Source organism: Syngnathoides biaculeatus, chromosome 10 (genome assembly GCF_019802595.1).
Source record: "Syngnathoides biaculeatus isolate LvHL_M chromosome 10, ASM1980259v1, whole genome shotgun sequence".
NCBI lineage: Eukaryota > Metazoa > Chordata > Actinopteri > Syngnathiformes > Syngnathidae > Syngnathoides > Syngnathoides biaculeatus.
This window is the reverse complement of record NC_084649.1, coordinates 842,054-869,915: the sequence shown is the minus strand read 5'-3', so window position 1 is coordinate 869,915 and position 27,862 is coordinate 842,054. Positions and strand designations below refer to the sequence as shown.

The following is a 27,862-nucleotide window of genomic DNA, read 5'->3' as shown; positions in this document are numbered from 1 at the left end:
GTATGTATGTGTATGCGTATGTAAGTGCAGTATACTGTATTGTTTACATATACTTTGTTTTGCGTATACAGTACTTTACTGCACTGAAGACATCAGCAAAGACTTTCAAACAAACAGCGCCACCTAGTGGCATGCACAGCCTTGAGTCTGTCACCAACCCAATGTAACGTATGTAATCTTTCTGGTCCTTTAGTGATTAAGTTTGTTTTGTTTTTTTAAGTTATTGTTGTAAAAATAAAATAGAGCGAAAGTGGTAAAGGCAGTTAATGTATAAGTTTAATATTTTCAAGAATGCATATACAAAGAACAAAAGACATTTGAAAAAAAGCATTTGGTTTGTCACCAAAACAACAGGTTATGATAATGACACTCACATGGGCTGTACAGTATTTCAACCCAACTCTAAGACACCAGTAAAAAAAAAAAAAAAATCATCAACTAAACAGTCTCTTTGCCATTAGAGATTTTAGTGGGGAAAAAACAAGCTGCGGTTTTCTTGGTAATGTATAGCAGATAAAAATGTTAATGTTTCTATTTAGAGGAAACAAAATGGTCGAGACAGACAAAAAGTGTCAATGTTAAAAAGGTATTTTGGTCAAAAGTGGAGCCTCCACTTCTATAGTGCTTATCCCTATTAGGAGCACAGTTGAGCTGGAGCCTAGCCCAGCTGTCTCTAGGCAAAAGGCAGAGTACACCATAATTTGATGGAGAGTCCATGCGTGGGCACGTGTGGACAACTATCCACACTTGCATTCATTCCTGTGGGTAATTTAGTCTTCAATCAAACTAATAATCTCGTGTTCTTGGAATGTGAAAGGAAAATAGAAGAAAAACAAAAACAAAAACAAACAACCTAGCACAGGAGGGACTGATGAACTCCACAAAGGAAGGCCTGAGCTGACATTCAAACCCAGTCACTCTGCACCCTCAGTCTAAAAGGTTACAAAAGGAGTTGGCGTTATTATTTGCCAACATGACATTTGTGAACCTCATGTTTGTTAGCTGTCTTTATTGGTGCCACTAGAGTAGGCAGAATTTATTTGACGGAGTGGACTTGCTCTATCCATTTCAGGTGTAAGGTGACAGTTACATTGAAGATCTTTCCACATTTGCCATGGTCCCATACAATGCATGAAGAGCACACTTTTTTTCTAACACTGTTCAAGTTCCCTGCTTTTAAGGAAAAAATCATGTGGCAATATTTTATATTTCAACTGGTGGACTCCTGACTGAATTACAATAATCCAACTACAATGCGTTACTGTGAACAACTCCAGATAGATTGTGAGATCAAATATATAAATTCAACTTCAGCGTTGAATAATAATTATATTACCTTGTATTAAAGTGTCCTTTTAGACCAGCACAGTTTGCTTAGTGGTTAAATGTGGAACAAGGAATAAATATCATTGTCCATCTATAGTTTTTGGGGTGTTGGCAAATAAAAACACAAGCACCATTCCATGAGCATTTCCTGTGGTAGTGCTCAAAACATGGGAGACAAGGATGGGCTGAGGCGGGACTCAACAATTGTTGAGACAACTTAATAATTCGGTATTTAAAAGGTAGACCAGGCCACAACACTGCTTGCATTCAGAAAAATCTACTTAAAAGCTCAACACCTTTAATTCTACATGTACATAAGCTTGGAATCTGAATTTCCATCAAAGGCAATGGCAGTCTGTGCAAACCCTGCATAACCTGCTGGTTAGGCTGATCATCTACCCCCAAATCTGACTTAGGAGTGAAGCTTCTTATTGCAGAGACAGTTAAATGTAGTTGACTGTAAATCTTTCGAGTCATGCTTTTGGAGGTCAGTGCTGTCTATCAGCCTTAGCAGAGAAATGGAAATGTGGTTGGGTGGGGGGAGAGGGGCAGTATATATGCAAGAGTATGTTAGATGTGGATGCTTTGGAAGAAACACGCTTCTCATAGCAGCACACATTTGCGCTTCTTCTTGGGTTCTGGGGGCTCCAATGCAGCCAATATCGCCTCATCAAACACATTCTTTAGGCCTTTCTGTGAAAAAAAAAAAAACACAAGCAAAACGAAAAACAAGCTGAATAAAGGGGGAGTGCAAACATGCAGAGGAGTAAAGTAAATTAAATTGGGTGAAACATCTTGGCAATTTTCAGTGCTCAACTGAGAAAGGATAGAATGACTCAACAATGTGAATATACAATAAAGGTGACAAAAACAGTGATGTTGGGACCTACTCAGATTTATTGATCCAACTTGATAAATGTGCTTTTCTTTTAATGAATTTGATTCACTAACGAGTCAGGTCAACAACAGAGGGCAAATCAAAGTTTAACACAAGAAAATGGAGGAAAACCAGCACATTGTTATATTTCAGCCAGGAAACAAAGTGATCAAAAACATCACACACCTGTACATTCTAGAGGGCTTCAAATTACATAATCTTTGTATGGAATTGAATGGAGGGCCCAAAGCTCAGTGGCTAGAGCACTGGTTTTGTCAACGAGGGGTTGTGGGTTCGTATCCCAATGGGGCCTCCACTCTCTGAGAAGGGTTGCGTCAGGAAGGGCATCCGGCATAAAAATTGTGCCAAACATATATGTGCGTTCATCTGAGATGACACGCTGTAGCGACCCCGAAAGGGACAAGCCGAAAGGAACTGTATGGAACTCAATGCACCATAATGTAGTAGCTCAATATTGTTGTAAAAATTAGAAAAAAGAAGATAGCGGAGAAAGAGTATCTTATTTGTGCTTTATTGTAAGTTTGTTTTGTCCACACAACCACTTATATATTACTTGATTTTTGTCACAACAAGCAAACCAAAGGTTTGCAGAATAATATGGTTCTGGTAAGAACTTTACATACATTCAACATGGACATAATGTTATTGTTTTGACGATTTTTCTTTGTGCTATCCTTTTTTCTGAGGCATAAACAGTTACTGTACAAAAATGTGATACAGTGGGGCAAAAAAAAAAAAAAAATTTAATCAGCCACCAAATCTGCAAGTCCTCCATCTTAAAAAGACGAGAGGCATAAAATTTTCATCATGTGTATCTCACGTAAGACAAAATGAGGAGGAAAAAAAATTAAAAAAAATCAGTCTGATTTTTAAAGATTTTTGAAGCAATGCATGAAGTTTCCACGTCCATGCTTCACACTAGGTATGGTGTACATTTTTTCCTCCTCCGAACACAACAAGTTGAGTTTATACTAAAAAGTAATATTTTGGTTTCATCTAACCACATGACAGTCGGGGGGTTACTTCTGGCACAGCAGGATTTGAGTCCCTAGGGGTGTAGTGAGTTATTGAAAGTAGCCTTTGTTACAAAGTCCCACCTCGATGCAGGTCATTCACTAGATCCCCACCGTCTGGTTTTGGAATTTTTTGTCCTCTGAGCAAGAGTGAGATTTTGCGCAGAACCCCAGAATAAAAGTTTATTTATTCACACCAAGCTGCTTACCGATACAGATTCGGTCTTCCCAGCCTGGTGCAGGGTGACACTTTTGTTTCTGGTGTCCTTTGAGAGCTCTTTGGTCTTGACCATAGTGTAGTTTTTTTTAATGTGTGACTGTTTTAGGTTATGGATTGGGGCCTTTTACAATGATGAGATCAACCAGGTGCCATTAATACAAGGCAAAAAGGGGAGGACAGAGGAGCCTCTTAAACAAATTACAGGTCTGTAAGAGCTTTTTCAAAGCTAACCAAATGTTTATCTTCCACCACAATTTGCTCACAATTTTTTTATAAATCAGAATGTGATTTCCTGGGATTTTTTTCTCATAGCAGGTACACCTACAGTGAAGAAAATCAGTATTTGAACACTCTGCTATATTGCAAGTTCTCCCACTTAGAAATCAAAGAGGGGTTGGAAATTTTCATCGTAGGTGCATGTCCACTATGAGAGAGATAATAAATCACAATGTATGATTTTTTAACGATTTTTGTGATACAGCTGCAAATAAGTATTTGAACACCTGTCTATCAGATAGAATTCTGACCCTGAAAGACTTGTTAGTCCGCCTTTAAAAGTCCACCTCCACTCCACGTATTATCCTGAATCAGATGCACCTGTGTGAGGCCGTTAGCTGCATAAAGACACCTGTCCACCCCATACAATCAGTGAGTTAAGGAGAGAATGACCGCAGCATTGAATTGTGAGATTTTGGGGAACAACCTCTTTCCCTCAGTCAGACTATTGAAGATGGTCGTGGCTGGGTCTTTCAATATGACAATGACCCGAAGCACACAGCCAGGAAAACCAAGGAGTGGCCCCGTAAGAAGCATATCACGGTTCTGGCATGGCCTAGTCAGTTTCCAGACCTAAACTAAATGGAGGGACCTGAAACACCGTGTTTCTCAGTGACAGCCCAGAAACCTGTCTAATCTAGAGAAGATCTGTGTGAAGGAGTGGGCCAAAATCCCTCCTGCAGTGTGTGCAAACCTGGTGAACAACCACAGGAAACGTTTGACCCCTGTAATTTCAAACAAAGGCTACTGTACCAAATATTAACATTGGTTTTGTCAGGTGTTCAAAAAATTATTTGCACAAGTATCAGACAAATAAACTGTTAAAAAAATCATACATTGTGATTTCTGGATTTTTCTTTTTAGATTATCTCTCTCACAGTGGACATGCACCTACGATGAAAATTTCTGACCCCTCCATGATTTCTAAGTGGGGAGAACTTGCAATATAGCAGGTTGTTCAAATACTTATTTTCTTCATGGTATGATGAAAATGACAGGCCTCTCTTTTTAAGTGAGAGAACGTGCACAATTGGTGGATGTATACATAGCTTTTTGCACCAGTGAATGTTCCTTAGTATTTTCCATCAATGCAGTCAGTATTTGTTTTTAGTTTCCAAAATATTACAATATCATTGAGTTTGCTGTAAAAATTTTGAAAAATGTGTAAAGCACACATGCATTAAACTTTATAATTTATACTTATAACAATTTATGCTTTGTACTATGTATGAAATACAGTGTGACTTGACTTTTTTCTGTCATTGCGCTTTATTACATACATGCACATGACGTGAAGCATGATGGTAAAAGATAAAATACCCATTATATTGTGTATTTTATGAATTTGTAAGCAGTGAAGACAAAAACAAGACAGGAAATGGCTCCTGTCACTTAATGTCAACGACTTCTTCATGAATGACTCTTGACAGTGGCGTGTCCCAGGGCTTGTGAGTGGAAGGGTCTAATCACTTTGTTAAAAAAAAAAGAAAAAATTACAAAAGTTGGACGTTTTTCTGCAGGATTCATTATTTCATTCACTTTTAGTTAACTACTCCTGACGCTAAACAGCTCATAGGCACAACATTTGATAAATTGTGTGAACTTGAGCATCTGTGGTGGACGACAATTATTTCAACAGCGTGCTTCCAAACCTTCCAACCTTGTAATTTCATTGAAAGCATTATTATTATCATCATTGTCATTAAAAATATTTTTTTAAATCCACTTACTACCCATCACAGTGTTATGGGTAGTCGTGGGGAGTATTAACTAGGTGTTATACGATCGGGAATTTTGGGGCCAATCACCGTGTTTAAAAAAAATTATAACCGATCACAGATCCAATCACAAGATGGAGCAATGGGTGTGTATACTTGTGTATTTAAATGCTCAGTAAATATATGTTTACAATTTATATATTTAGTCATCTATTTATGTGAGGGAGACATATTAACAGAGAGAACAAATTAATGGTCTTCTATTAGATGGCACTAAGTACATACAGCAATAATGTATCTGCTTTTTTTTTATATATCTTTTTCTTGGTTTGCCGTGGGATTTTCCAATTGAAAAAATGTTCCATGGTCAGAGGTCAAACCAACATGACAAAAAAAAATGGGTGGTAACATACTGTAATTAAATTCTTTGATTGTAATAAAACAAGTTACCAACACCGAAACTTTACAGCATGATTCGACAGAACAGCAGCATGTTTATGCACAACCGTTAGTGCTCAGACTAGCTTGTAAGGTTATATATCGTTTTGTTGCCTGCTTGCTCGCCATTCCATATTAAAAGAACGTCACCGTGTCTCAAGCAAGCCTTGAATGACAGTTCTCTCCTAACCACAACTACACATTTTTCCCCATTTGGTCCTTATAATACAGCCAGCGCAACACACGTCTGTTGACATTGTTTGTTTATATGTGCCCTGTGATTGGCTGGCAAGCAGTTCATGGTGTACCCCGCCTCCTGCACGATGACAGCTGGGATTGGCTACAACAGTCCTGCAACCCTTGTGAGGATAAGTGGCACAGAAAATGGAACGATGGATGGATAATTTGACATAGTGCAAGTGTCAAAAAGTAAATTTGTCTTGTCATCAGATCCGTGCATTACAGGTCTGTCCCAGATGTGTTGGCCCCATGCAGCCAATTTAAAAAAAATCAAAATAAATAAAAACTATTAGCCATCAGATATTTACAGTTCTACGTCAACAGACACGAGAAGGGTAAAATTAAATTCACTTCTGTATTCAGATATACTGGGAATGATGACGATATGGAGCAAATGTCTTTTGCGGAGCCGATCTACATCGGCGATTTATGACAATAAAGCCGATTAACCGATCAGTATAAAATGCTAATGATCACCCGATACTGATATCATCAGTCAAATCGGATTAAAGTCTAGTATTAAACAATAGGATGAGGGAATGAGGTCCCCAGATGCAATAGAGTCACCAGCAATGTTTCACGAGAGGTGTTTCAAGGAATTCCAGCAAGCAGGTCACATGAAAACTCAGAGGAAGTTGCCACTGAGATGAGGGAAAGCATGATCATTCCATTTTGAAGAGCTGGGAAAGAGTAATTAGGTTTGGTTATCGAGAACCAAGAACTGATTGGAACCGGTGCTAACTTTCCCGTTCTCCCGTTCAAATTTAAAAATGTGGGTTCCCAGTTTTAATGCCTAAAGTCATTCAGCCCCAAACATGAGGTGGCGAAAACCAACAAAAAAAAAAAAGAATTCCCAGGAAGACCACCCTGTGCCAAGCAGAGGCTGCAAACCAGAGTGTGTCTCAACTTTGTTGCACTTGTTACACACACACATTGCCTTCCATTCAGAGGTTGATACTGGTTATGAAGTGAGTTAATTGTTTATTTTAGTCTATGCTACAGGCTGCTCAGAAAATGGAAATTCAGGATTTGGACACCCTTTATTGAAATCATGCAAGCATCTTTGACCAAAGCCCCTTAAAAAAATTCGAAACACGAATCGTTTGGAACCAGAATTGAAATAAGAAACCGGAATCGCTCAAATTCAGATGATGCCCCATCCATCTAGCTACATAATGTGAGAATAACACAATCGGGTCCAACCCTTCCCTTCGCAGAGATTTGTCACACACTGATTTGCACTAGTCAGGAAATTTAAGCCCCCAAAAGTTAATCCACGTCACTGTGTCAACTACCACAGAAAAATGTGAATCCAAAATTCTTGGTCTGCTTTTGCTTTTATATTGACCTTTGCTCATATGTTCACGAACAGTGTGTTAGTTGTAGTTACCTCAGCTGTCTTGGTCATCGCGCGTCAAAAAAAAATTTCTTTAGATATAGGACAATTGTCCAATGAAGGAGGCCAAGAGACGAGAATAGAGGAGTTGTAGAGTTCTGACAAGATATGGACGTTTTTAAAGATTTTGAAAAAGCGTGTATAAAGTACAAATCATAATTAGCAGTGGACAGAAGTTGTCACAGTTGCACATAGTTTAAAATATGCAGCATTTCCTCTGTCTTTGCATCTCAGGCGGTTCTAGGGCAGCTAGGATAGCTTCATCAAATACATTCTTCAGCCCTCGCTACAGTGACAAGAGAGGGAAGACAACAACATGTCCATTAGCACAAGAAGATGTAAAATCAGAGAACAGGAAGAAGACAGCAGAGCATGAAAAGGGTAAAAAGGGGAATTTGAGGAAATACGTGCAGTCTGCATGATACATGCACAAAAAAGAAAGTGCCACAACTCAAGTTGAACATAATTATCACGAGATAATCAAAAGTGAAGACTGAAACAAAAGGAAAAAAGGAAATTACATCAGCAGCATTGCAAAAGGTAAGAGAGTGTGAGGATGAAAGGAAGGCGCATAAGAGGAAGGCAGGGGCCAAAACGCAGCTCTCGCCACACTAATGTTCTTATGAGGTTGTTCTGAATCACAATACCAGTACTTCCATCCCAAACTACACCACCAAATAAATTAGCTCAAACTCAAACAGGAAAATTATTAGCTCAAATTGTAACCCTAACTCAAGATGGTCCCACAAAAAAAAAAAAAAAAAAAAAATCCTTTACAAGTCACTTTAGTCCACATCACTGTGTCGAGATAGGAAAATATACATCACAAATCCTTGTGCTTTTGTTTAAATATTGGCCATGGACCATGTTCATAAAAACTAAGTATTAGTGACCTCAGCCACTTTAGTTGCCTAGTGTCAGCTATAATAATTCCTTAGATACAGGATTATTGCTCTGAATGAGGCCAAGTGTTGACATAATAGAGCTCTGATAAGTAGTACCTTTGCTCAAGAAAAAAAAATGAAGTTTTTCCTACGAATCATCAATATTCCCTTCAGGGACTACGTGACTAAATACACAAAGCCTTATCAAACAGATACAGTCCTCCCCAAAGGTGTTGGAACAGCAAGGTCAATTCCTTTGTTTTTGATACAACTGAAAACATTTGGATTTCAGATCCAAACATGAATATGAGACAAAAGCTTTTATTTTATGTTATTTAGATGATGTAGAGGTGGTAAACAACTTAAGACAGAGTTCTTTAACATCTTGTGTGTTTGACCCCACCCGTTTTTCAAGTGAGCAAAAGTATTGCAACATGTGACTGATGGGAGTTTGTCATTGCTCAGGTCTTGCCTTTTAGACTAATTGTTTAAACTTTTTTTTTTTGCTTCGGGTTTTACCTGTAAAAACTGAATTTGCTGTTGAGGAATTATATACACCGGAGAGCTGTCTATAGGAGAAAAATTGCCAGCTCCACAGGGCACATGTGAATCTATCACAACCCACTGTTCAGACTTTGAGAGAATATACTGGCTACACCACAAGATGCCAACCACTGATCAGCAAAAACAATCAGAATGCTAGATTGGCTTTTGCAAAGAAGTATAGAGAAATAGAGATGAGCTACAAACGTTTTGGAGCTAATTTTATGACCTCATGAGACCAAGATTAATCTCTACCAGAGATAGAAAGGTGAAAGTATGGAGAAAGAAGGGATATGCTTATCATCCAAAAACACACAAACTCATTTGTGAAGCATAGGGGAGGTAATGTCATGGCTTGGGCTTGCATGGCTACTTCTAGAATGGGCTCAATAGTCTTTATTGCTATAATTAATGATGGTAGTAGCAGAATTAATACTGAAGTCTACAAAACCATTTTGTTTGCCAGTTTACGGAAATATACATCCAAACTAATTGGGAGAAGCCTCATCATGCAACAAAACGATTACTAAGAACACAACAAAAGACTTAATCGGCAAAAAAAGTGATGGGTCATAGACTGGCCAGGTCAATCACTGGACCTTAACTCAACAGAGCACATATTTTACATCCAGAAGAGGAGACTGAAGGGAGAAACCCCTAGAAAAAAACAAGAACTTAGAGAGGCTGCAACAAAGGTCTGGAAGAGCATTTCAAATAAAGAATGTAACAGTCTGATGAAGTCACTGGGTCGCAGACTTGATTCAGTTGTTGCAAGTAGGGGTGATGGCACCAAATATTAAACTTTATTCACTTGAAGTTGATTTAATAATGTCCGTTCCAATACTTCTTTTCATTTGAAAAGTGGGTGGCTTCAAACAAAATGTCCTCTGTCCTGAGTTGCTTAACATAACTGAATGTAAATACCATGAAATGGAATTCTGAACTTCTGTCTCATTCGATCTGAAACTCAAATGGCTTCAGTATTTAACAAAACAAAGGAATATACCTTTCATTTCCAAAACTTTTCGAAGGGACAATATGTTTATAAAAACCTTGAATTTGTAGCGCAAATCTTAGTAAGTTCTATCTCTAACTTTATTTATATGAAGTACAAAGAAAAGAAAATTTTCTGTCAATGCTAGGCAAACCAAGTCTCCTTGTCATAACAGTCGTGAGCAAAAAAAAAAAAAAAAATCACCTTCAAATTTTACTTGTAAGATTTATCATGTTAAAATACTATGAGCACACTTCCAATTCTGGGTGCAGGATGTGGGGATACAAAACAATGAACATTGAAGATTTTTTGTTGAATGTAATTTGGCAAAACCCTCAAGTGATGGTTACTGATTCAATTGTGGTCAATACGATTTTTTTTTACTTGATAAGAAACTCTAAAACAGTGACAAAACCAAAAAAAAAACACCACAGAACAAAACTCATCAGGCCTTGTGAGCAAAAGCTGGGTGGGAATTCATACATGCACTTTTTCCTCCATTTTCTTAGATTTTGCTATTAAAATGTGGATCATTCATTTCCACAAGTGGACCAATAAAGTAGATGTTACCTGTGTGAGAGCGGAGCACTCCACATATTTCACAGCCTTGAGGTCTCTTGCAAGCTTCTCTGCCGTCTCTGGAGTAATAGGTTTTTGCTTGTTCTTGGCCAGCTTCTCTATAGTAGAGGGGTCATCTCTCAAATCAATCTGAGTGCCAACTAGCAGAAAGGGGGTCTTTGGACAATGGTGGGTGATCTCTGGAACCCACTGGATACACAAAGACAATTGTTTCACTGTCAAGATAGTGAAATACGCTTTTTAAATTGGGACTTTCTACAAATTAGTAGCAGTGGAAGCAGAATTATATATATTAGGGCTGCATGATATTTTGAGCATCGTCATCCAACGTGCATGTGCGCAATAGTCACATTGCATGGTCTGCTGTGACGGTGTCCTAGAATATACAATGAATGAGCTGTACTATTTAAAGTGATCAGTAGATTGGAAAAGTGTTGTATATATTTATCTCCTTGTATGAGAACCATAAAAGAGGACCCACGAAAGAAAGTCCAGTTGGTGCATTTAACTTAGTTTGTTTTGCAATATTTGAACTATGAACTGAACTAGTACATTCTTGGATGGATGGACACTACTTTGAAGTACTTTGCGTAGAAAATGAAGAGTTCATTCAAAGTACATATTGGAAACAATAATAAATTTTAAAAATTAAAATGAAAACGTTGTACGTTTCCAACATGCGTTAGCTTGTGACAGCGCCAACATGATTCAGTCACAGTCGAGTGTCCAAGAGAGTCGCTCTATCGAGCCACAAAAACCAAGATACAGGATGTTTACATTTGATGGAATTTGGGGAATCCAGTGCCTATTTTTTCCTTTCGTATCCTGAATTTCCTTCCTAACAGGTAACATTATTTTTCCAAGGAGGCTTTTCATAACCTGAATTTGTCGTTACTAGAGATGTTCGTAAGTAGATGTACCACTGTACATCACAATGAAAATCTAATCAGGGTTCATATTCAGTCTGACCAAAAAAAAGGGCTTTTTAGGGGCATTCTTAGGGGCAGACACGAAAAATTTAGGGCCTATAAGAAAAAATTTTGGGCTGACACGAAAAATTTAGGGCCATCGTGGGAAATCAAAAGTAAGGGAAAAAGACTCACCCAATGGTACCTTCAACCGTTCTTCGTTCATCAAAGGTTCCAGTACCTCAATACCTGTGACAGTGATCACCTGTTGCCCCTTGTGGTAGTTCTCATTGATATGACCATTGTCAATGTCTTCACATAATTACTTCACATAACAGTCTACAGAAAAACAGATTCTAACTACAATTGCAACTATATACACATTATTACAAATCTCTTCTACGGATGTCTGTCTCAGCACCGTTACTCCTTGAGCCTACCCAGTGCCTCCTCTATTTGCTGCTCCAGAGGTGCCAAAGTGGCTCTCTTGTCCTTTGCTCTGCCTCTATTTGTTCTTGAATATATTTGTACAGCTTCCAATTAACATTGGGGCCATCCATCGAGAGGTGGAGCAGCTTTTGGTGACCGAAGTCACACACAATAGGGTCCAGACACTCCTGAAGATCAGTTGCTGCTGAATGTCCGAGGAATTCAGACGTGAGGTACCAAGTGCGGACCCAGTCATCCATCCACAATCGCACATGAATGTCCAGCTGCTTCTCTTGCATCTCATGATTTAGAGACTCATCAAAGAGGAGGACATACTCTAATTCAGCCTTCATTTTCTGCCTCAGTAGAGATGAAATGTGGGCAGCGATGCCAAATGTAGCCACCGTGGTAGTTTTTAGCAATGTCACTGTCTGGAAACATGACTGCAAACGCTTTCGAATTATTTTCACAAGATTTGTAACTGTAATGGATGCAGATCACTTTTAAATTCCACACGATCTCTGCCTTAAACGAGTCCGTTTTCGTGTATTGAACTACGTTCATAAAGCCTGACTTCTGGCTGGTTAAAGTCGTCGATGACTGGACAACTGAAGGTGCCCATGCACTGCCAGTACCACTGCCTGAAGTTGATGCTTCACTATCTTTATATTTTGACAGAAACAGATTCATACTAACGGAAGATGAGACAGTCTTCGCCAAATCACTGTGTCTCATGTTTTTCCGGTGCGACTCCAGTGCTTTGACGGCCATCTTTCCAAGCTGATAACTGTGTTTGCACAGATGACAGTAGAACATGTGCCGATCTTTTGGATCTCGACGAACCCAGCTCCCAAACTGCTTCCTTTCGACCCAAGCATCACTTCCCCATGATACAAGTTGGATCGATCAAAGAACTACACTATGTCGTAATGAAGACGAAGTGAAATGTCTACTCACGGAAACTAACAATGGAATATCGACGACAAGATGGCGACTAGTTGTGAACAGAGTGACTTCTGTTGATAATTTCCGGCTGTTTTGGATGCCAGACGGATTGCTATTATTTTTTTAAATAAAATATTTTTTTAGGTAGAGGTCCTCCCTTTGATTTTTTTTAATTTAAGGCCTTTTTAAGGGCTTGACCGGTTCTCTGTGAATTTTAAGGACTTTTAGGGGCCCTACGGGGGTTTTAGGCACTTTTAGGGTGCAAACCCTGTAAATGGCTGTTACTCAATTAATGCATTGTAATAATCACTCGTCAAATTTGGTGCACCTGCTCATCACTTCTCTTGCTATCGCAATTAATATTTAACCCTATCAATCCCATTAATACCGGCACAAATTGAGCAGCATGGCTGGTTTTGATGGTGACCACTCGAGGTGCAACAATTTGTCGATTAATCGACAAATCAATTATTAATCAACAATTCTGATCGCCAATCATTTACTCAGTGATTGATTTCAAAATGCCAAAATTCTCTTATTTTAGCATCTCAGTGTTTAATAGTGTCTGATTTCTATAGTCCTCCATGAACCCGAATAAGATATTTGCAAACATTTGCTTCAACTTTGGAAAACAAATGTCTTCACAATACAATGTTGATGTTATTTTCGCCCATTTTATTACGTTACAAACCACACCACTAACTGAATAATCAATTCAGGGGAAAATGAATAGCATGCAATTGACAAAGTTTACCCGGAACCATCCTGAGAAGTAGAGATCAAACAAGTAGTCCTTCACATTAATCAGCACCCAAGAAGTAAATTACAGAGCTCATGCACATGACGTAACTATTTTCACAGCGCCACATTGCCAGTCAAAAAGAGCTGTTCGACAGTGTGGGGACATTGAACCGGAGCAGACTATTCACAATGCCTAAGACTTGTTGCGCTGTTGGTTGTTACAACAGATGAGACACCTATTCAAAGAGATCATTCTATGGAAGACCAGCTGAAAAGATGAGAAAAGATCGATGGATCTCTGCAATTAAACGTGATGGATGGTGCACAACCAAACACACACAACTGTGTAGCGATCACTTCACTTCAGGTAGTAATTATTTTTCTTAATCTGAACTTCCCAAGTAGTATTTATAATGCCAAGTTTGCTCATGAGAACAATGAGTTAAGAAAAAAACAAACAAAAAAAAAATGACAGAGTCGTCTCCAACGTGCACGAAGCATGTTTCGGCCACACGTTAATCTTCGGTAAACCTCTCCCCAACAGACTTCTTTTTCTAATATGGATTGTACTCAAATGACTCCAGTGCATATTTAAAAAAAGAAAATAAACCGTCGGTCACACAGAGGTTAAGGAAGTTCAAAATGTGGCCGCAACGCGCTTCCGTGTACGGGGGCTGAAGCCGATCCCAACGGTTTAGTTTCTTTTTTTAAATATGCATTGGACTCAGAGAACAATGCATATTTTTTTAAAAATGTCTGCAACGGAGAAGTTTACTGAACTTTAACGTGTGGCCGCAACACGCTTCATGTACAGAGGAGCCGACTTGCTGTCTTTCCCCCAATCATAGTTAATGAATGCGAGTTTGTGTAAAACCAGGGGTCATTTATTTAAATATTGGTATTTGTATTGAAAAAATCTGAGTGGATCCTTCACTATGTGGGATTTATTCTTGATTAAAAACAGATCCAGCTACAAAATATTTGTATGCATCCAGACTTTTCTACGCTTTCAAACTCTTCTGTGTAAATCTCAATAACTGACTCACCAGATATGTGTAGATCCAGTTGTCCAAAACAAGCGTAAACGGTTTAATAGTCCAATTTGTCATCGCCAAAAGCATCGACTTCGGCATTAAATATGGGTCCTCTATGCCAAGTGTCTCTCATTTTTCCACGTACCTTCGTTTATTATCACCTTCTAAATGTTTAACGATATCGGACAAAACTCTGGGCGTCGTGCTATGAGACGTATTTTCGCATCGTCTCCAACTGACTTAGCATTGAAGAATGGTTTGTTTGACTGGCACTTCCGGCCAGTGACGTTATTGGACGACATAGGTGCACAAGCTCTATAGTCATACTTCTACTTATGAACGTTTCTAGTAAAGAAAAATTCAGGCTACGAAAAACCTGCTCAGAGAAATATTGTCTCTAGTTGTGAAGAAAATTCAGGACACAAAAGGCAAAAATAGGCGGTGGATTTGCAGCCCCAAATTCCACTGAATGTAAACATTCTTTGTATTTTGGTTTGAAAGAGGTACGATAGAGCCACTCTCCAGTTCCAGGGATGAGAATGACCAATTTGGAAAAACACTGAAAATGTCTGCTTTCAGCACAAATTTTTTTTTATAAAACACACTGTTAAATGGTGACGTCTGGTTACTTCTAACAGTGTACAGGGCAATCATAACATTTTGAAAACTTGAAATATGAGTCCAAACCAAAATAATTTTGCCAAACTTCAGACATAAAAATGTAGACAGTGAAATTTATATCAAATAGGCGACTGCAGTTACAAGTTATACTTCAGAGAGAGAGAGAGAGAGAGAGAGAGAGAGAGAGAGAGAGAGAGCTCATGAAATATAAAAGTGAGCGATGTCATGCGTGATCTCCAGGGCCAGTGCTACAGATAGGCCTAATCGTATTAACAGTTCTCAATTATCTAATATTTGAGAAATTTACGTCCAACTTACCTTTGTGTTTCCTGGTTTGCATATGCTCATGGATATTTTTTGCTCCTCAGCTTCCATAAATCGATCATATCGGAACAGAGTGCATAGCACTTTGCCGGGAAAGTCCACTTTTTATGTGTTCAGTTAGACATGTTGATACAGTTTGCGTTCCTATCTGCACGGTTACACTTTTTTCAAGCCTTGCCTATCTGAAACAGTTTTTTACCTCATGGTTTTTATCAATTTCCCCGGCACGATCTTCATCTTTTCACTCCGAGACTTTCGCCATACTGGCAAACGTGCCGACCGCTCAATGACGTATGCGTGCGTATGTCTATAAGTTATAACTATGCCGTAGTAAACAGAATGCTTCTGTATGAAATGTTAAGGTCAGAGTTAAAATACAGATAAAATACCGCCAAAATGCTGCCGGAAATCGGAATTTTGTCGTTATTATAAACACCAAATTTAATGCAATAAGATAGCAATGCCGTAAACAGATAACACTGTTTTCCGCTATCACAGCTGTGACTAATTTCACGACGAGCGTTGCCGATAGATAGATGGTGGTAGCCGGTCTTGATCACAGCCTCGCCCAGCGTCAAAGCCATACTCTACCCCCCAAATTTTCTCAACAGATTTACATGTTTCGAAAAAATGACATTTTCAGCTGAAAAACTTGGAATTCTGCGAATCCACAGAAAATTCTCATCCCTGCCATTGGCTATCGCCGTAATATCTTCCTGGCATCCTATCTGCTAGGAGGGAGACCAATTTTACCCAAGATCCTTTTTGTTTCGCTTTGACCCTCGACTGTAACTGAATCACATGCTGTCACATGCTAGCGCACATTGGTAAAGTGCAGCATTTTAGTGATTTTTTTGTGTTTTTGCAGGTTTATACATCTTTCTCATCTTGTGTGTGTGCTTTCTCTCAGCTGTCAAGCGGTTTGCTTCACCTTCGTCCCCCACAATTCCTTTTGCTTCTTACCCTCTTCTTTGCATGGTCATGCAACGCCAAAGGTAAATGAACATAATTTTTATTCTTCTTTACAGAATTTACTTTGAATGCTTATTTTTTGGCTGGGGGAGGGGAGGGGTTCTGTGGGCTTGGAACGGATTAGGCTATTTACCTGTAAAAAGCGCTTCTACTTACAAAGAATTCCCATTACGAAACTACTTCTGGAACAAATTAATTTCATAAGTAGACACTGTATTTTACAATGTTTTTAGTATTTTACAGAACACATTAATTTTGTATCTGATTATTCGGTTGAGTAAATATTTTAGTGACAGCTCCAGTGACCAGATTGCATGAGTCTGATGTTCTTTCACAGAGCAAGAACATCAGCTTTTCTGTGATGCGAACGCAGATAGAATTATTTGTGTAATAAGGGGTTTATTGGAGTCCAAAAAGGCTGAGAGTCTTAATGATTTTGTTTTCGCCAATAATTTAAAATGGACACAAGTGAAACAATAAATCTAGCCAAAACAAGAAAATATGAGACTTACCTTTTCTTTTACATTTTCAAATGAAGAAGGGGAGACAACAGAGAAGCAAACAAGGAAGACATCAGTCTGGGGATAACTCAAAGGTCGTAACCTGTCGTAGTCTTCCTGACCTAGAGAAAGCACATACAATAATCTTCATACCAAATTGACAGCCTTAAAATGTGCAGCCTTCATAAATGTGACATGATACGACGACCACAACTACTGTCTACAGGCTAATTACGGTACAGTGCCCTCCGTAATTATTGGCACCCATGGTTAAGATGTGTTTTTTAGCTTCTAATATTTTTTTTTCTTCTAAATATGGGACCTTAATGGAAAAAAAGAGAAAAGTCCAACCTTCAATACAAGTGCATTTATTCAGTGGGGAAAAAATCCCACATGAAGAAATAATTATTGGACATCAAATAATGTGTGTCACAATTATTAGCACCCCTGGTGTTAATACTTTGTACAACCCCCTTTTGCCAACAAAACAGCACCTAATCTTCTCCTATAATGTTTCACAAGATGGGAAATGACAGAAAGAGGGACCTTCAGCCATTCCTCTTTGCAAAATCTCTCTAAATCATCCAGAGACTTGGGTCCTCTCTTCTTTAGTCCACCCCACAGGTTTTCATTGGGGTTGAGGTCTGGGGACTGAGATGCCCATGGGGTAAGCTTGATTTTGTGTCTGGTGAACCATTTCTGTGTAGATTTGGCCATATATTTATAGTCAGATCCAGTGACGACCCATCTTCAGCTTTCGGGCAGAGGGCAACAGATTTTGATTAAAAATATCCTGGTATTTCAAAGCATTCATGATGCCATGCACCATAACAATGTTCCCAGGGCCTTTGGAAGAGAAACAGCCCCACAGCATCATTGACCCACCGCCATACTTCAGAGTGGGTATGAGGTGCTTTTCAGCATGTGCATCTTTCGTGGCACGCCAGACCCACTTAGGAGTGTTTGTTGCCAAAAAGCTCAATCTTGGTTTCATCTGACCAAAGCAAGCGGTCCCAGTTGAAGCCCCAATACCACTTGGCGAACTCCAGGCCTTTGCGTTTATGATTGTGAGTGAGAAAAGGTTTTCTCCATGCATGCCTCCCAAACAGCTTGTTGGCGTGTAGACAGCGCCTGATGATTGATTTGGAGACTTTGTTACCCCAGGATACTACCATTTGTTGGAATTCTCTAACAGTGAACTTTGAAGATCTTTCGATTTCTCTTACCTTAGGTACAAGCTAAAGGTGTGGATTTAAATCCCCTGAATTAACATGAATTTAAAAAAAGAAAAAAAAAAAAAATCAAATAAATACCTGCGGTATCAAATAAGCCTAGTGTGTAGGGCTCGCCTCCAATCATTACAGTTACAGCATAATTATCAAACACCTGCAAAACAAATATTTTAAAAAGTCAGACATTTATTTCCCATATCGCAACGATAGGCATACAATGAAAGTACTGTATTATAAGTATTTTCCGAGGAAAAATAGAAAATGTATTTTGGTTAGATTAAGGACATCGTCAGGAGTCTAACAAGACAAAAAAATATAGTGAACGTATTTTGGTGGGTTGTTCAGGTATTTTAGGTGGAAATACAATCATTTTATATTCACACAGTTCCAAATACTTACTGTAGGTACATACTCTGAAGGAAATTTGTTTGTGGTGTATGAGATGAGCAGGCAGGTTTTACCCACAGCACCGTCCCCAACTACAACACACTTGATGGTCTGCATTCTTCACAATTCATTCAATACCTAGAAGAGCAAAAACAAAGGTGAAGCTCTATTATGGAACTGAAATAGCAACCGACTGGAGGCAAGTAGTGACTTCACCGCATGATAGACCACACACTAGACCTAAAGGGAGGCAGGCGAGGCAACAAACACCGATATTTGCACCGGAAAAATTGTGGACGTGTCTTTAACTTACTTCCTTTATCACGATTCAAAATTGTACTCCCAAACAATTCTACTGTTAGCTATAAATTTTCATTAAGTCATTTTATTTTTTGGCTTTTACTGACCAATTAAACTATGGAGTAGTAATGAACATGAATGGGCACGTGACAACGAGAGGAGTCGACAGAAAAAATTGTGGACACGTCTTTAACTTACTTCTGTTATTACTGCTCAAAATTGTCCTCCCAAAGAAGTCTACTGTTAGCTATCATTTTGCATTAAGTCATTTTCATGACTTAATGTCTTGCGGTATGAGCACTGATTTTGGTTGTCACTGTTTACACAATTATTAATTCCAAGCAGGTTGCAATGCTTTGGTATGTATGTGATTTTTTGTTTGTTTTTATTTTGCATTATTGTAATATTTATGACTAATACATTTGGTTGCTATAATTATTAACAATGCACCAAAATTAAAATTATTAAAAACTGAACAAGCCAAGGCAGAAACCGGAAGCCAAAACACGAAAAAATTATTAATGAAATTTGTAAGCCCTTTTCATACAACAAAAATACAACACATATCACTTTACTTTCATTAGCATATTAAAAAATAAATCAGACAATTGTAAAAAAAAAAAATCTATTGGTATAATCAGTGAAATTATATTGATAGCTATGACCCCAGAGCTGCCAACCTTTAGAAATTCACTTCCAATTTGTCTGAATTCCCACTCTGAATTTCCATATGTTTAAAAATTATGTCAAGAACATTAGCACGGGAAAGTTATACCCATAATAAGCTTTGTGTTTAGGATTTCCCAAACGACCCTAACAATTCCCACTGACCAAAATATTTTTACACCACGTAATATGTCAGGGGCGTGGTTCTCTACAGCCCCGTGCGCAGCAAGCTAGTGCATTGTCATGATGGGTATGCACACTGAAAAGTTAAAATTTGTGTATATCCACAAAATGAAGCCACAATTAAGCCTATGGTTAACTTTATATTTATTTAATTTTTATTTTGTATTTATTATTTTTTGAGTTCTGGACAATACACACACATTCGGACTCTCGTTGTCACATACATGTATGTATTGGGACCTACTTAAATAGAAATGCTAATGAGGTGGACAAACTACAGTGAACTAAGTTTGTATTACCCACAAATGCAAACCAACGAATGAAACGCAAGAAAGTCAATGTATATCAAATATGTGATTCGTTTTAGGTTTGATCAAAAATGACACTTAAGGAGCTGCAGCAGGTCATGTACAGTGGTGTAAATAATCATTTACTTCTTTCGTAATTTCTTTGCATGTTCTTAATAAATGTTTCCCATCATTAAACAAATTTAATTAGTGAAAGACAACACAAGTAAACAAATTACAATTCTTAAATGACAGTTTTTATTAAGGGAGAAAAAAAATCCAAAACTACATAGCTTTGTGTGAAAGAAGTGATTGCCACCCTGTTGAAAAAAAAACACAACTAGTGTTTTATCATACTTGATTACAATTTTTCTTGCCACATCCAGGTTTCATAATGCAACACTTGCTCAATCAGGAAATCATAAATAGGACCTGCAAGACAAAAGTAGAGCATGACCTCCTCAAAATCTAGATATCATACTAAGAGCTAAAGAAATTAAGGAACAAATTGGAATTTTTAATCTATTAGAGGGTAAAATCTTACAAAGGCCACTCTTGAAGCTTTGAGGCTCCCTAAAAATAAAGTGAGAGCTAATGTTGAAAATGTGGAAGTGATTAACTTTCCCAGGAGTCGCCAACTGATAAAAATGATTCCAAGAGCGCAACGATAAGAAAAAACAAAGACATAACAACAACACTCAAAGAACCGGAGCTAGCCTCACTTTAGGTCAGTATTCATGACTCCATCATAAAAATGAGACTAGGCAAAATTGGCCTGGCATGGCAGAGTTCCAAGACAAAGACCACTGCTTGGGAAAAAACACTTGGAGTTGAATCAATTTTACCAGAAAACATATTGGACCTGCTAGGCCAATCAGTATTACTATTACATACAATAGACTATCACACAACTCGTAACTCCTCCAAGTGTTGACACACTATTGTCTTTTCACTGTACTAACACTCTAATCCTAATGGCCACTCTAACTCATAAATGCCAGAAGACTGCATCCTTGCACAAGTTTGCACAACTGTCAGTTCTTAGAAGGAAAAAAAAGTTCCCTGTCAATTGAATCTTGATTGTTGTTCATACAAAGGCAGCACAAATTACTGGAGACAAATTCCTTATGTGTTGTGTGTGTGTTGGAAGATTTGCTGTGACAAATGAAACTATGAATTCTACTGACTACCAAAAAAAAAACATGAATGCGAAGGTCTGGCCATCTGTTGGAAACCACAAGCTGAAACGAACTTGGGTTCAGTAGAAGGACAATGATCCAAAACACCAGGTAAGTCCACTTCTGAATGGCTGTATAAAAAACGAAATCAAGACTCTGAATCCTATTGAGATCCTCTGGGCTGACTTAAAAAGGGTGGCTTATGCTCAAAAACTCTCCAATGTGGCCTAATTGCAACAATTCTGCAAAGAGGAGGGTGCCAAAATTCCCCCCACACTACCGCAAGATTTATTGGAAATTATCGCAAATGTGATTGCAGTTGTTGCTGCTGCTGATGGTGGCCAAACCAGTAATAGGGTTTTGGGAGCAATCACTTTTTCACGCAGGCCAAGTGGGTTTGGAATATTTACTCCCTCAATAATTAAAATAAAAATGACATTTTGTTTAGTCTTATTTAGTGACTAATATTTTGATTTCTTTAATGATGGTAAAGATGTTTAGTTTAGGTGTGACAAATGTAATAAAGTAAGGGGGTAAACAGTATTTCACACAACTGTATCATGCCCAATTCACAATCCAAGTACAGTGAGCCCTTGTCCATTTGCGGTTCACCATTGACAGCCCCACATATTTCCGGATTTTAGTCTCCAAGTCTTTTTTTTTTAATTTACCATATTTTCACGATCGTAAGTCTTAAATTCTCTTCTAAACAGACGAGGCACCACATTGGACATGACCCCTTATAATGCAGTCCACCTTATGTGAACACTGAGTTCCAACATTGACAATTGTTGTTGTGTGACTGTTACACTGTTAACATGAATGCCAGCAAGTGTTTTAACATGTATATAAGCTAACAAATGATGCTGCTCACGAGTCAGTAAGGAACAATTGCATTTCACATCTGCAAACAGAAAAAGCTTACATTGCCTGTATAGACAGGTCATGACTGAAGATGTTTTACGCACTCAAGATGTGACATCAAAACTATAATCACACCACCTATTGAGGTTCTGAGTGCCAAAAATATACGGGGAGGACGTAAATAGAGTTTAAAGTGGGACTGACATCCCTATAAACATTCTAAAATAGATATTGTAATGAAAAATACATATAACAGTATTCACTTCAATGTCTATACGGAAAAAAAAGTGAGCGGAGAGCGCGTCATCCATGCACAAAGTTGCGCACGTCATCCATGCACAAAGTTGCGCAATTGAGTGTCCCTCGACATCTAAGTGGATGTTATATTAATCGCGTCCTCTGTCCTTGACATCATTGTCACTTCCGCCGTTGAAAACGCGCAGTGCCTGCTACTATGGAAGCCGAACAACAGAGATATTAGCATTTTTCCGACGCCCCTCCTGACACCAACGCTCTTTTCGAAAAGGACAACACCACACAACCGAGTAAAGTTACCGGTGCAATATTACACTATTGTTTCAAGCCCTCGGGGCAATATTACACTATTGTTTCAAGCCCTCGGGGCAATATTACACTATTGTTTCAAGCCATATTTAGATGATATCCGATCACGCCCAAACCGCATCCCATCCGATCCACTCCCGCAGCAGAGATGAGCCATCGCGGCTCATCCCAGCCGGCCGGTGTGGCTTATGACAGAGTCGAGCGGTGCTGCTTTAGTCACAGTCGAGCCGGGGCGCTTTATGCGCGCACGCGACTGAGTAACGCATTCTCAGCTGGGTTCTTCAGAGCCACCCCTGTCGCAAAACACGACGCGCAGCCTTCTCACAGGCTGTGACCACCGAACGCGGCGCCTCAGTTGGTGTGGCTAAGTTTCGGCGCCCGTGGTGGCATATAAGGAGGTGGAGCCTAGCTATGTTGCTTTTAGGGGTATGTTCAAAGTCGCAGCAGTACGCGATGAACACTATCGAGACATTGTTGGCTGGGCGACGCGCACATTGACACATTTCATACGCGGATCTCTTGTTACGTTATGAGAGAGACCAATTACGTGGTCCGCCCCAAACTATTATTTTTTTTTAGTAGCTGTATGCGCACATCAACACACTTCATACGCGGATCTTTTGCTACGTTATGAGAGAGACCGATTACGTGGTACGCCCCAAACTATTTTTTTTTTTTAGCTGTATACACACCTACCTCTTATTTAGAACCCACAAAGCTCTCGTCCTCTGCACCTATGCAATCCATTTTTCACAACAAACAGGGTCTCTTTCAAACTTATGAAGGGTAATTCCATTCTCCAGAGTGTTCCAGCAATATCCAGCAATGCAATGAGTCAGCATTTTGGCTAACACGAAGGAACAACGAGCTACCTTCCCGGAGGTAAAACTAATGGAAACAAACGAGTCCACTAGTGGTGCCTCTCGGGGTGCCTCTGTCCTGTACGTCACTTGCTGCTTCTTCTCGAAAACAAATCCCTCGAGAGGATTTTCATGGCGGGAGTTACAAAAAGCTGTATATGTCAAAATCATGTTTTGTGGTAAAAAAAAAACACATGGGACCATATTGGCTGTGGGTTTTTCATTAACAATATACTAAAAATCGTGTGTTTGATGACACTTGACCTTTAAAGTGCATGTTTTGTGTCAATTATTTCAAGAGTCATCTTTTGTTTTATTATTTGCCAGGTATGCTATTCTGTTTGCTGTGGTGTGATGTGACAGAGTGTATACACCATGGGTAACAAACCTTTTTGACTGAGAGAGCCATAAATGCCAAATATTTTAAAATGTAATTTTAAAAGAGCCATACAACATTTTAAAAACTAAATACGGGTGTATTTGTGCATTTAGGCAAGACCAACACTTTTATAGTACCATAAGTTCTTTTAAATTAACATTGTTACGCTGTTGCTAACCAATGATGACAAAAGTACTTCTTACCATTCATGTTACTTCCAGGGATGAGAATGACCAATTTGGAAAAACACAGAAAATGTCTGTCGAGGGTGGGAGTTGAGTTTCCTCCTGGATATTTTTTGCTCCTATCAGAACACAGAGTGCACAGCACTTTGCCGGGAATGTCCACTTTTTGTATCTGTTTGGTTAGACATGTTGATACCGTTTTCAGTCCTATCGGTCTTCATCCTTTTTTTCTAACACTTTCGCCATCGTAAAACTTTGAAAACACCGTCGCTCAGCGCACGCTATTTAAGTCCCATGCGCCATTACTTGGCTAACTAACAAGTTACTGTGATTTCTGAGAACCAAGAACAGATGTATACGGCAATGATGAAAGTCGATCAACCACTAACACGATAAGATCGTTATACTGTATAACTCTGTTGTCCAATCGAGTAATCTGCCGCAAACAAGTTTTAATGTTTAGGTCGCAAAATGCAAATATTTACACTACCGAGCAAGTTAAAATGGCATATTTTAGTCGTGCTTGTGATAGCACTAAGCTGAACTTGCAGCTCGGAGCCCACCACCGAGAGGCAGGCGCACAATACTACCCCACCCCCCCTGAATTTTCTCAACAATTTGCGCTTATCTCGAGAATGGTCATTTTGGTCTGAAAAAGTCGGAAATCCACCGATCGGCGGAAAATTCTCCTCCCTGTACTTCTGGTACTGCGCAGTTTTGCTGATGGGTTTATAGTCTGTTTCAAACGTCCTTGGATTAAGATTCATACACGCGTTGAGACTTCCATCCGTTAATTGTGAATGTAGTTCACTTTGATTTGCCATCATGATGGTGCAATAGTGAACAGTTCTTGCCGGCAAAGGCACGTCTTTTATTCGTTTAATTATATTGTCTTTAAGCGCAGTTGTCAAAATATTTATTGGCATCATCAATTCCAGATACAGCAACCATGTGTAGCCACCGTGAATAACGGAGGAACATTCTAGGCCACAAAGCATTCTGAAATGATGCCACCTTTAGAATTTGTGATCTTATTTTCATACCACTAAGAAGGTGTCTAAATGTGTACACAAAAAAACTGAATGACCAATTAAACTATGGAGTAGTAATGAACATGAATGGGCACGTGACAACGAGAGGAGTGGACCTATTCTATTCACTCCACCTATCTAACAGTTTTAAATGGTTAATTCTACTTCTGCACCTCTAACTTAGTTAATAAAATTGCGTCAGTCAAACAAAGTAAACTAATCCTAGGCCTCAATGAGCTGTAGGAGCTACTTCATACTCAATCCCTATGCAGACAAAAATCCTACGTAACTGAAATACAATAGAAGAACGTAGCTTCTACTCTAATGTACGTCCTCAAATACACTGGAAATTTGTTTGAAACTCTACTTGCATTATTCGTGTTTAACGGTTAATGGCCAAAGATCATAAAATCAGAGCACAAACGGCGACCAGTTAGTTTAGCGACACAGGCTCGCTGGCCTCAATCCGCCCCTATTTCCTGTCGGTTGTTAAACATGTAAGATAAAGTAATAAGGCGATTAATAGCCTTTCTACGATCACTCCTATCCAACCTTCCAAAACCTTCACAATTACGACGTCCTAAAGTAGGTTTATTAGCTGCTTCACAGCCTGGCTTACAGTCAAGTATTTATTTATTTTGGTAATGTCTGATTGGAAAATAATCCAACTGTCACGATACCTTAAGACAAAGTACTTCTTAAATACCGCACAGACGTTATGTTACTGATTTAATTAATTAAAAGCTACACGAATGTCTTAAATCGTCGCTACGACATAAATTAGCCTAGTAGCAAAGCCACTGGTTTGCTGATCTCAAAAGAAAGCGACCTTGCTTTACACCATCCAACTATTAGATTTCACGCAAAAAAATAAAAAATAAAACTGATATACCACCGCCAAGCCCTCACATACCCATATTAAGAATGACTAAAGTATATATGTATGGCTTTATCCTTACCGTATCTCCGATTTGAGTCTTTATGTGGGGCGTTGGCAGCTCCACTCCGTGCTCGGGGCTTCCCAGGCAACTGAACAGGGACACAGCAAGTTTACGAAGTCGTGGACGGAAGAACCACACTCAAAAGTGCGCTTTACGCACTCTTGGCTCACTCATATCCTCAAGTAAGAGGATTTTTTTAATTTGTTTTTTAGTCTTGACGTTGGACATTCTCCGGTTTGTACTGATATTTAAAAAAAAAAAAAAAAAACTTGAGCGAGGTAACTGATGATAATAGATAATACATCTTTCGACTGACGTCACACTTTCCGGTTTAGGAAGCGGTCGCCATTTTGGATGGGTGAATTCGAGTAAACAAACCGTAACGAGGCAGAAATCATTTCAGAACTGCGTATAAATGAGGGTGCAATACTGTTATCAGGTGCTCAATCGAAAGTGGGCATTGTAAAGCATCTTTCTTTCGACTGCCAGCTGTGATCAAGAACCAGTGTGTGAAAACTGAGTAGTTAACCAAATGGCAACAACTGTGGCTCTCTATCAGCAGAACCGATCTAGCAGTCAAATCATTCCCTTATGTCCGAGTTTGTTCGGAGCATTTTGTTCTTGGTATTGGATACCTTTTAGTTTTACACCTACTTAGCAATAACTAAATTCTGTGAAGGAGAAGTATTCTTTAGAGCCAAGAACTCGTGTGAATGCGATGCATGTCTCGCAAAATCTGTACTTTGTCAGCCCACGAAAGCAACTAAAACTGAACTTAATCCCCCCTCCCCAGTGCTCTATAATTAATCTATCTTAATCTTTCTTTCACATATTGTTTGCACTTGCTTTTCTCCCCCCCCCCCGTGATCATTATGTGCAGATTTGCAAAAATTAAAATAATTACCTACACCTCTTTCATTGGTATAATCAAAATAATTTAACAACGCTGACTGTAATCACGCAAATGAATACTTTTGACAGCATTCACTCAAATTAAATAGCCTCAGCCTATATATTTAAATTGCATTGTGCGGTCCACTAACTTTAGCAGTGTGGAGACAGAGGTTGCTTACAATGGATACCGCCGCATCACGAACCCAGCCATTGATGAAGTGGTTGTAGGCCTCCAGACCTTTGTAATTCTTTAGTGGGTCCATGGTAGAAGCGCTTGTTGAGTACAGATAGTTGACGATGTCTGGATAGGTTACCGACGGCCACAGTTCTAAATTCTTGCTCCATTTGTGTTTCTCCAAGGCATATGGGTCCATATTGTCGATCAAAGCGCACTTCTTGTCATAACGGTTTCTTGAAACATCTAATGAGCCCCGATAACTTTCCAGTCTTTTCAGCCATCATGTGTCACTTTTAGCAGTCGTACGAACATTTGTGTAACTCCGGTCTGTATGCAAAAGCGATAGAGTGAACAGCGCATGAATAGAGTGAACCCATCCAACATGGCCGCGTGCCCAGATGAAGTCACGTGTTTGGAAAACTATCTGTAGAATGGAGTCATCAAAATCCCTAGAGTAATACGAACAAAAAAGGAGAAAAAGTCGAAACACCTTTTAAATGACACGCTCCATACTCTTTCCTATCAATGAACAATTTTAGCAGAGAAGGTAAAAAAATAATAATCTTGCAATGTAATTGATAAAGTATTTCTGTACTGAATGTCATGTCGGAGAGAGGCTGACCTCCATAAAATCCAATTCGTTACCGCAGTCTGCCACTAGATGGGAATGCAACACAATGACCAAAATTCTCATGTAAGGTGACAGTAATGGGAATTTCACACAATTAAGAAAA

The 27,862-nt window shown here is 38.9% G+C and overlaps 1 protein-coding gene across 3 annotated transcripts; it reads right to left on the bottom strand.

Moving 5' to 3' along the window:
- Window positions 1-258: 258 nt before the first annotated feature.
- LOC133507881 (cell division control protein 42 homolog) lies at window positions 259-26,282 on the bottom strand. Of its 3 annotated transcripts, XM_061833421.1 has the most exons (7): window positions 26,075-26,271; window positions 24,103-24,203; window positions 18,631-18,756; window positions 18,313-18,385; window positions 17,012-17,121; window positions 10,517-10,714; window positions 259-2,019 (listed from the first exon to the last, which is right to left on the bottom strand). In XM_061833421.1, exons 3-7 carry the CDS (start codon window positions 18,733-18,735, stop codon window positions 1,930-1,932), a joined length of 576 nt encoding a protein of 191 aa, XP_061689405.1. In that variant the 5' UTR covers window positions 18,736-18,756; window positions 24,103-24,203; window positions 26,075-26,271; the 3' UTR covers window positions 259-1,929. The 3 variants fall into 3 exon arrangements, with proteins under 3 accessions (XP_061689405.1, XP_061689403.1, XP_061689404.1); XM_061833419.1 differs by lacking the exon at window positions 24,103-24,203 and having other exon boundaries at window positions 26,075-26,268; XM_061833420.1 differs by lacking the exons at window positions 259-2,019; window positions 24,103-24,203 and adding an exon at window positions 2,031-7,811 and having other exon boundaries at window positions 26,075-26,282.
- Between the last annotated feature and the right edge of the window lie 1,580 nt (window positions 26,283-27,862).

Bases quoted from the DNA above. Each gene is read 5' to 3' on its own strand.
- LOC133507881 (XM_061833420.1), bottom strand. From the start codon at position 18,735: ATGCAGACCATCAAGTGTGTTGTAGTTGGGGACGGTGCTGTGGGTAAA. The intron at 18,386-18,630 runs GTAAGTATTTGG...TTTGTTTTGCAG, and splicing joins CTTCAGAGTATGTACCTACA to GTGTTTGATAATTATGCTGT. The intron at 10,715-17,011 runs GTAAGTCTCATA...TTGTGTATCCAG, and splicing joins TTGAAAATGTAAAAGAAAAG to TGGGTTCCAGAGATCACCCA.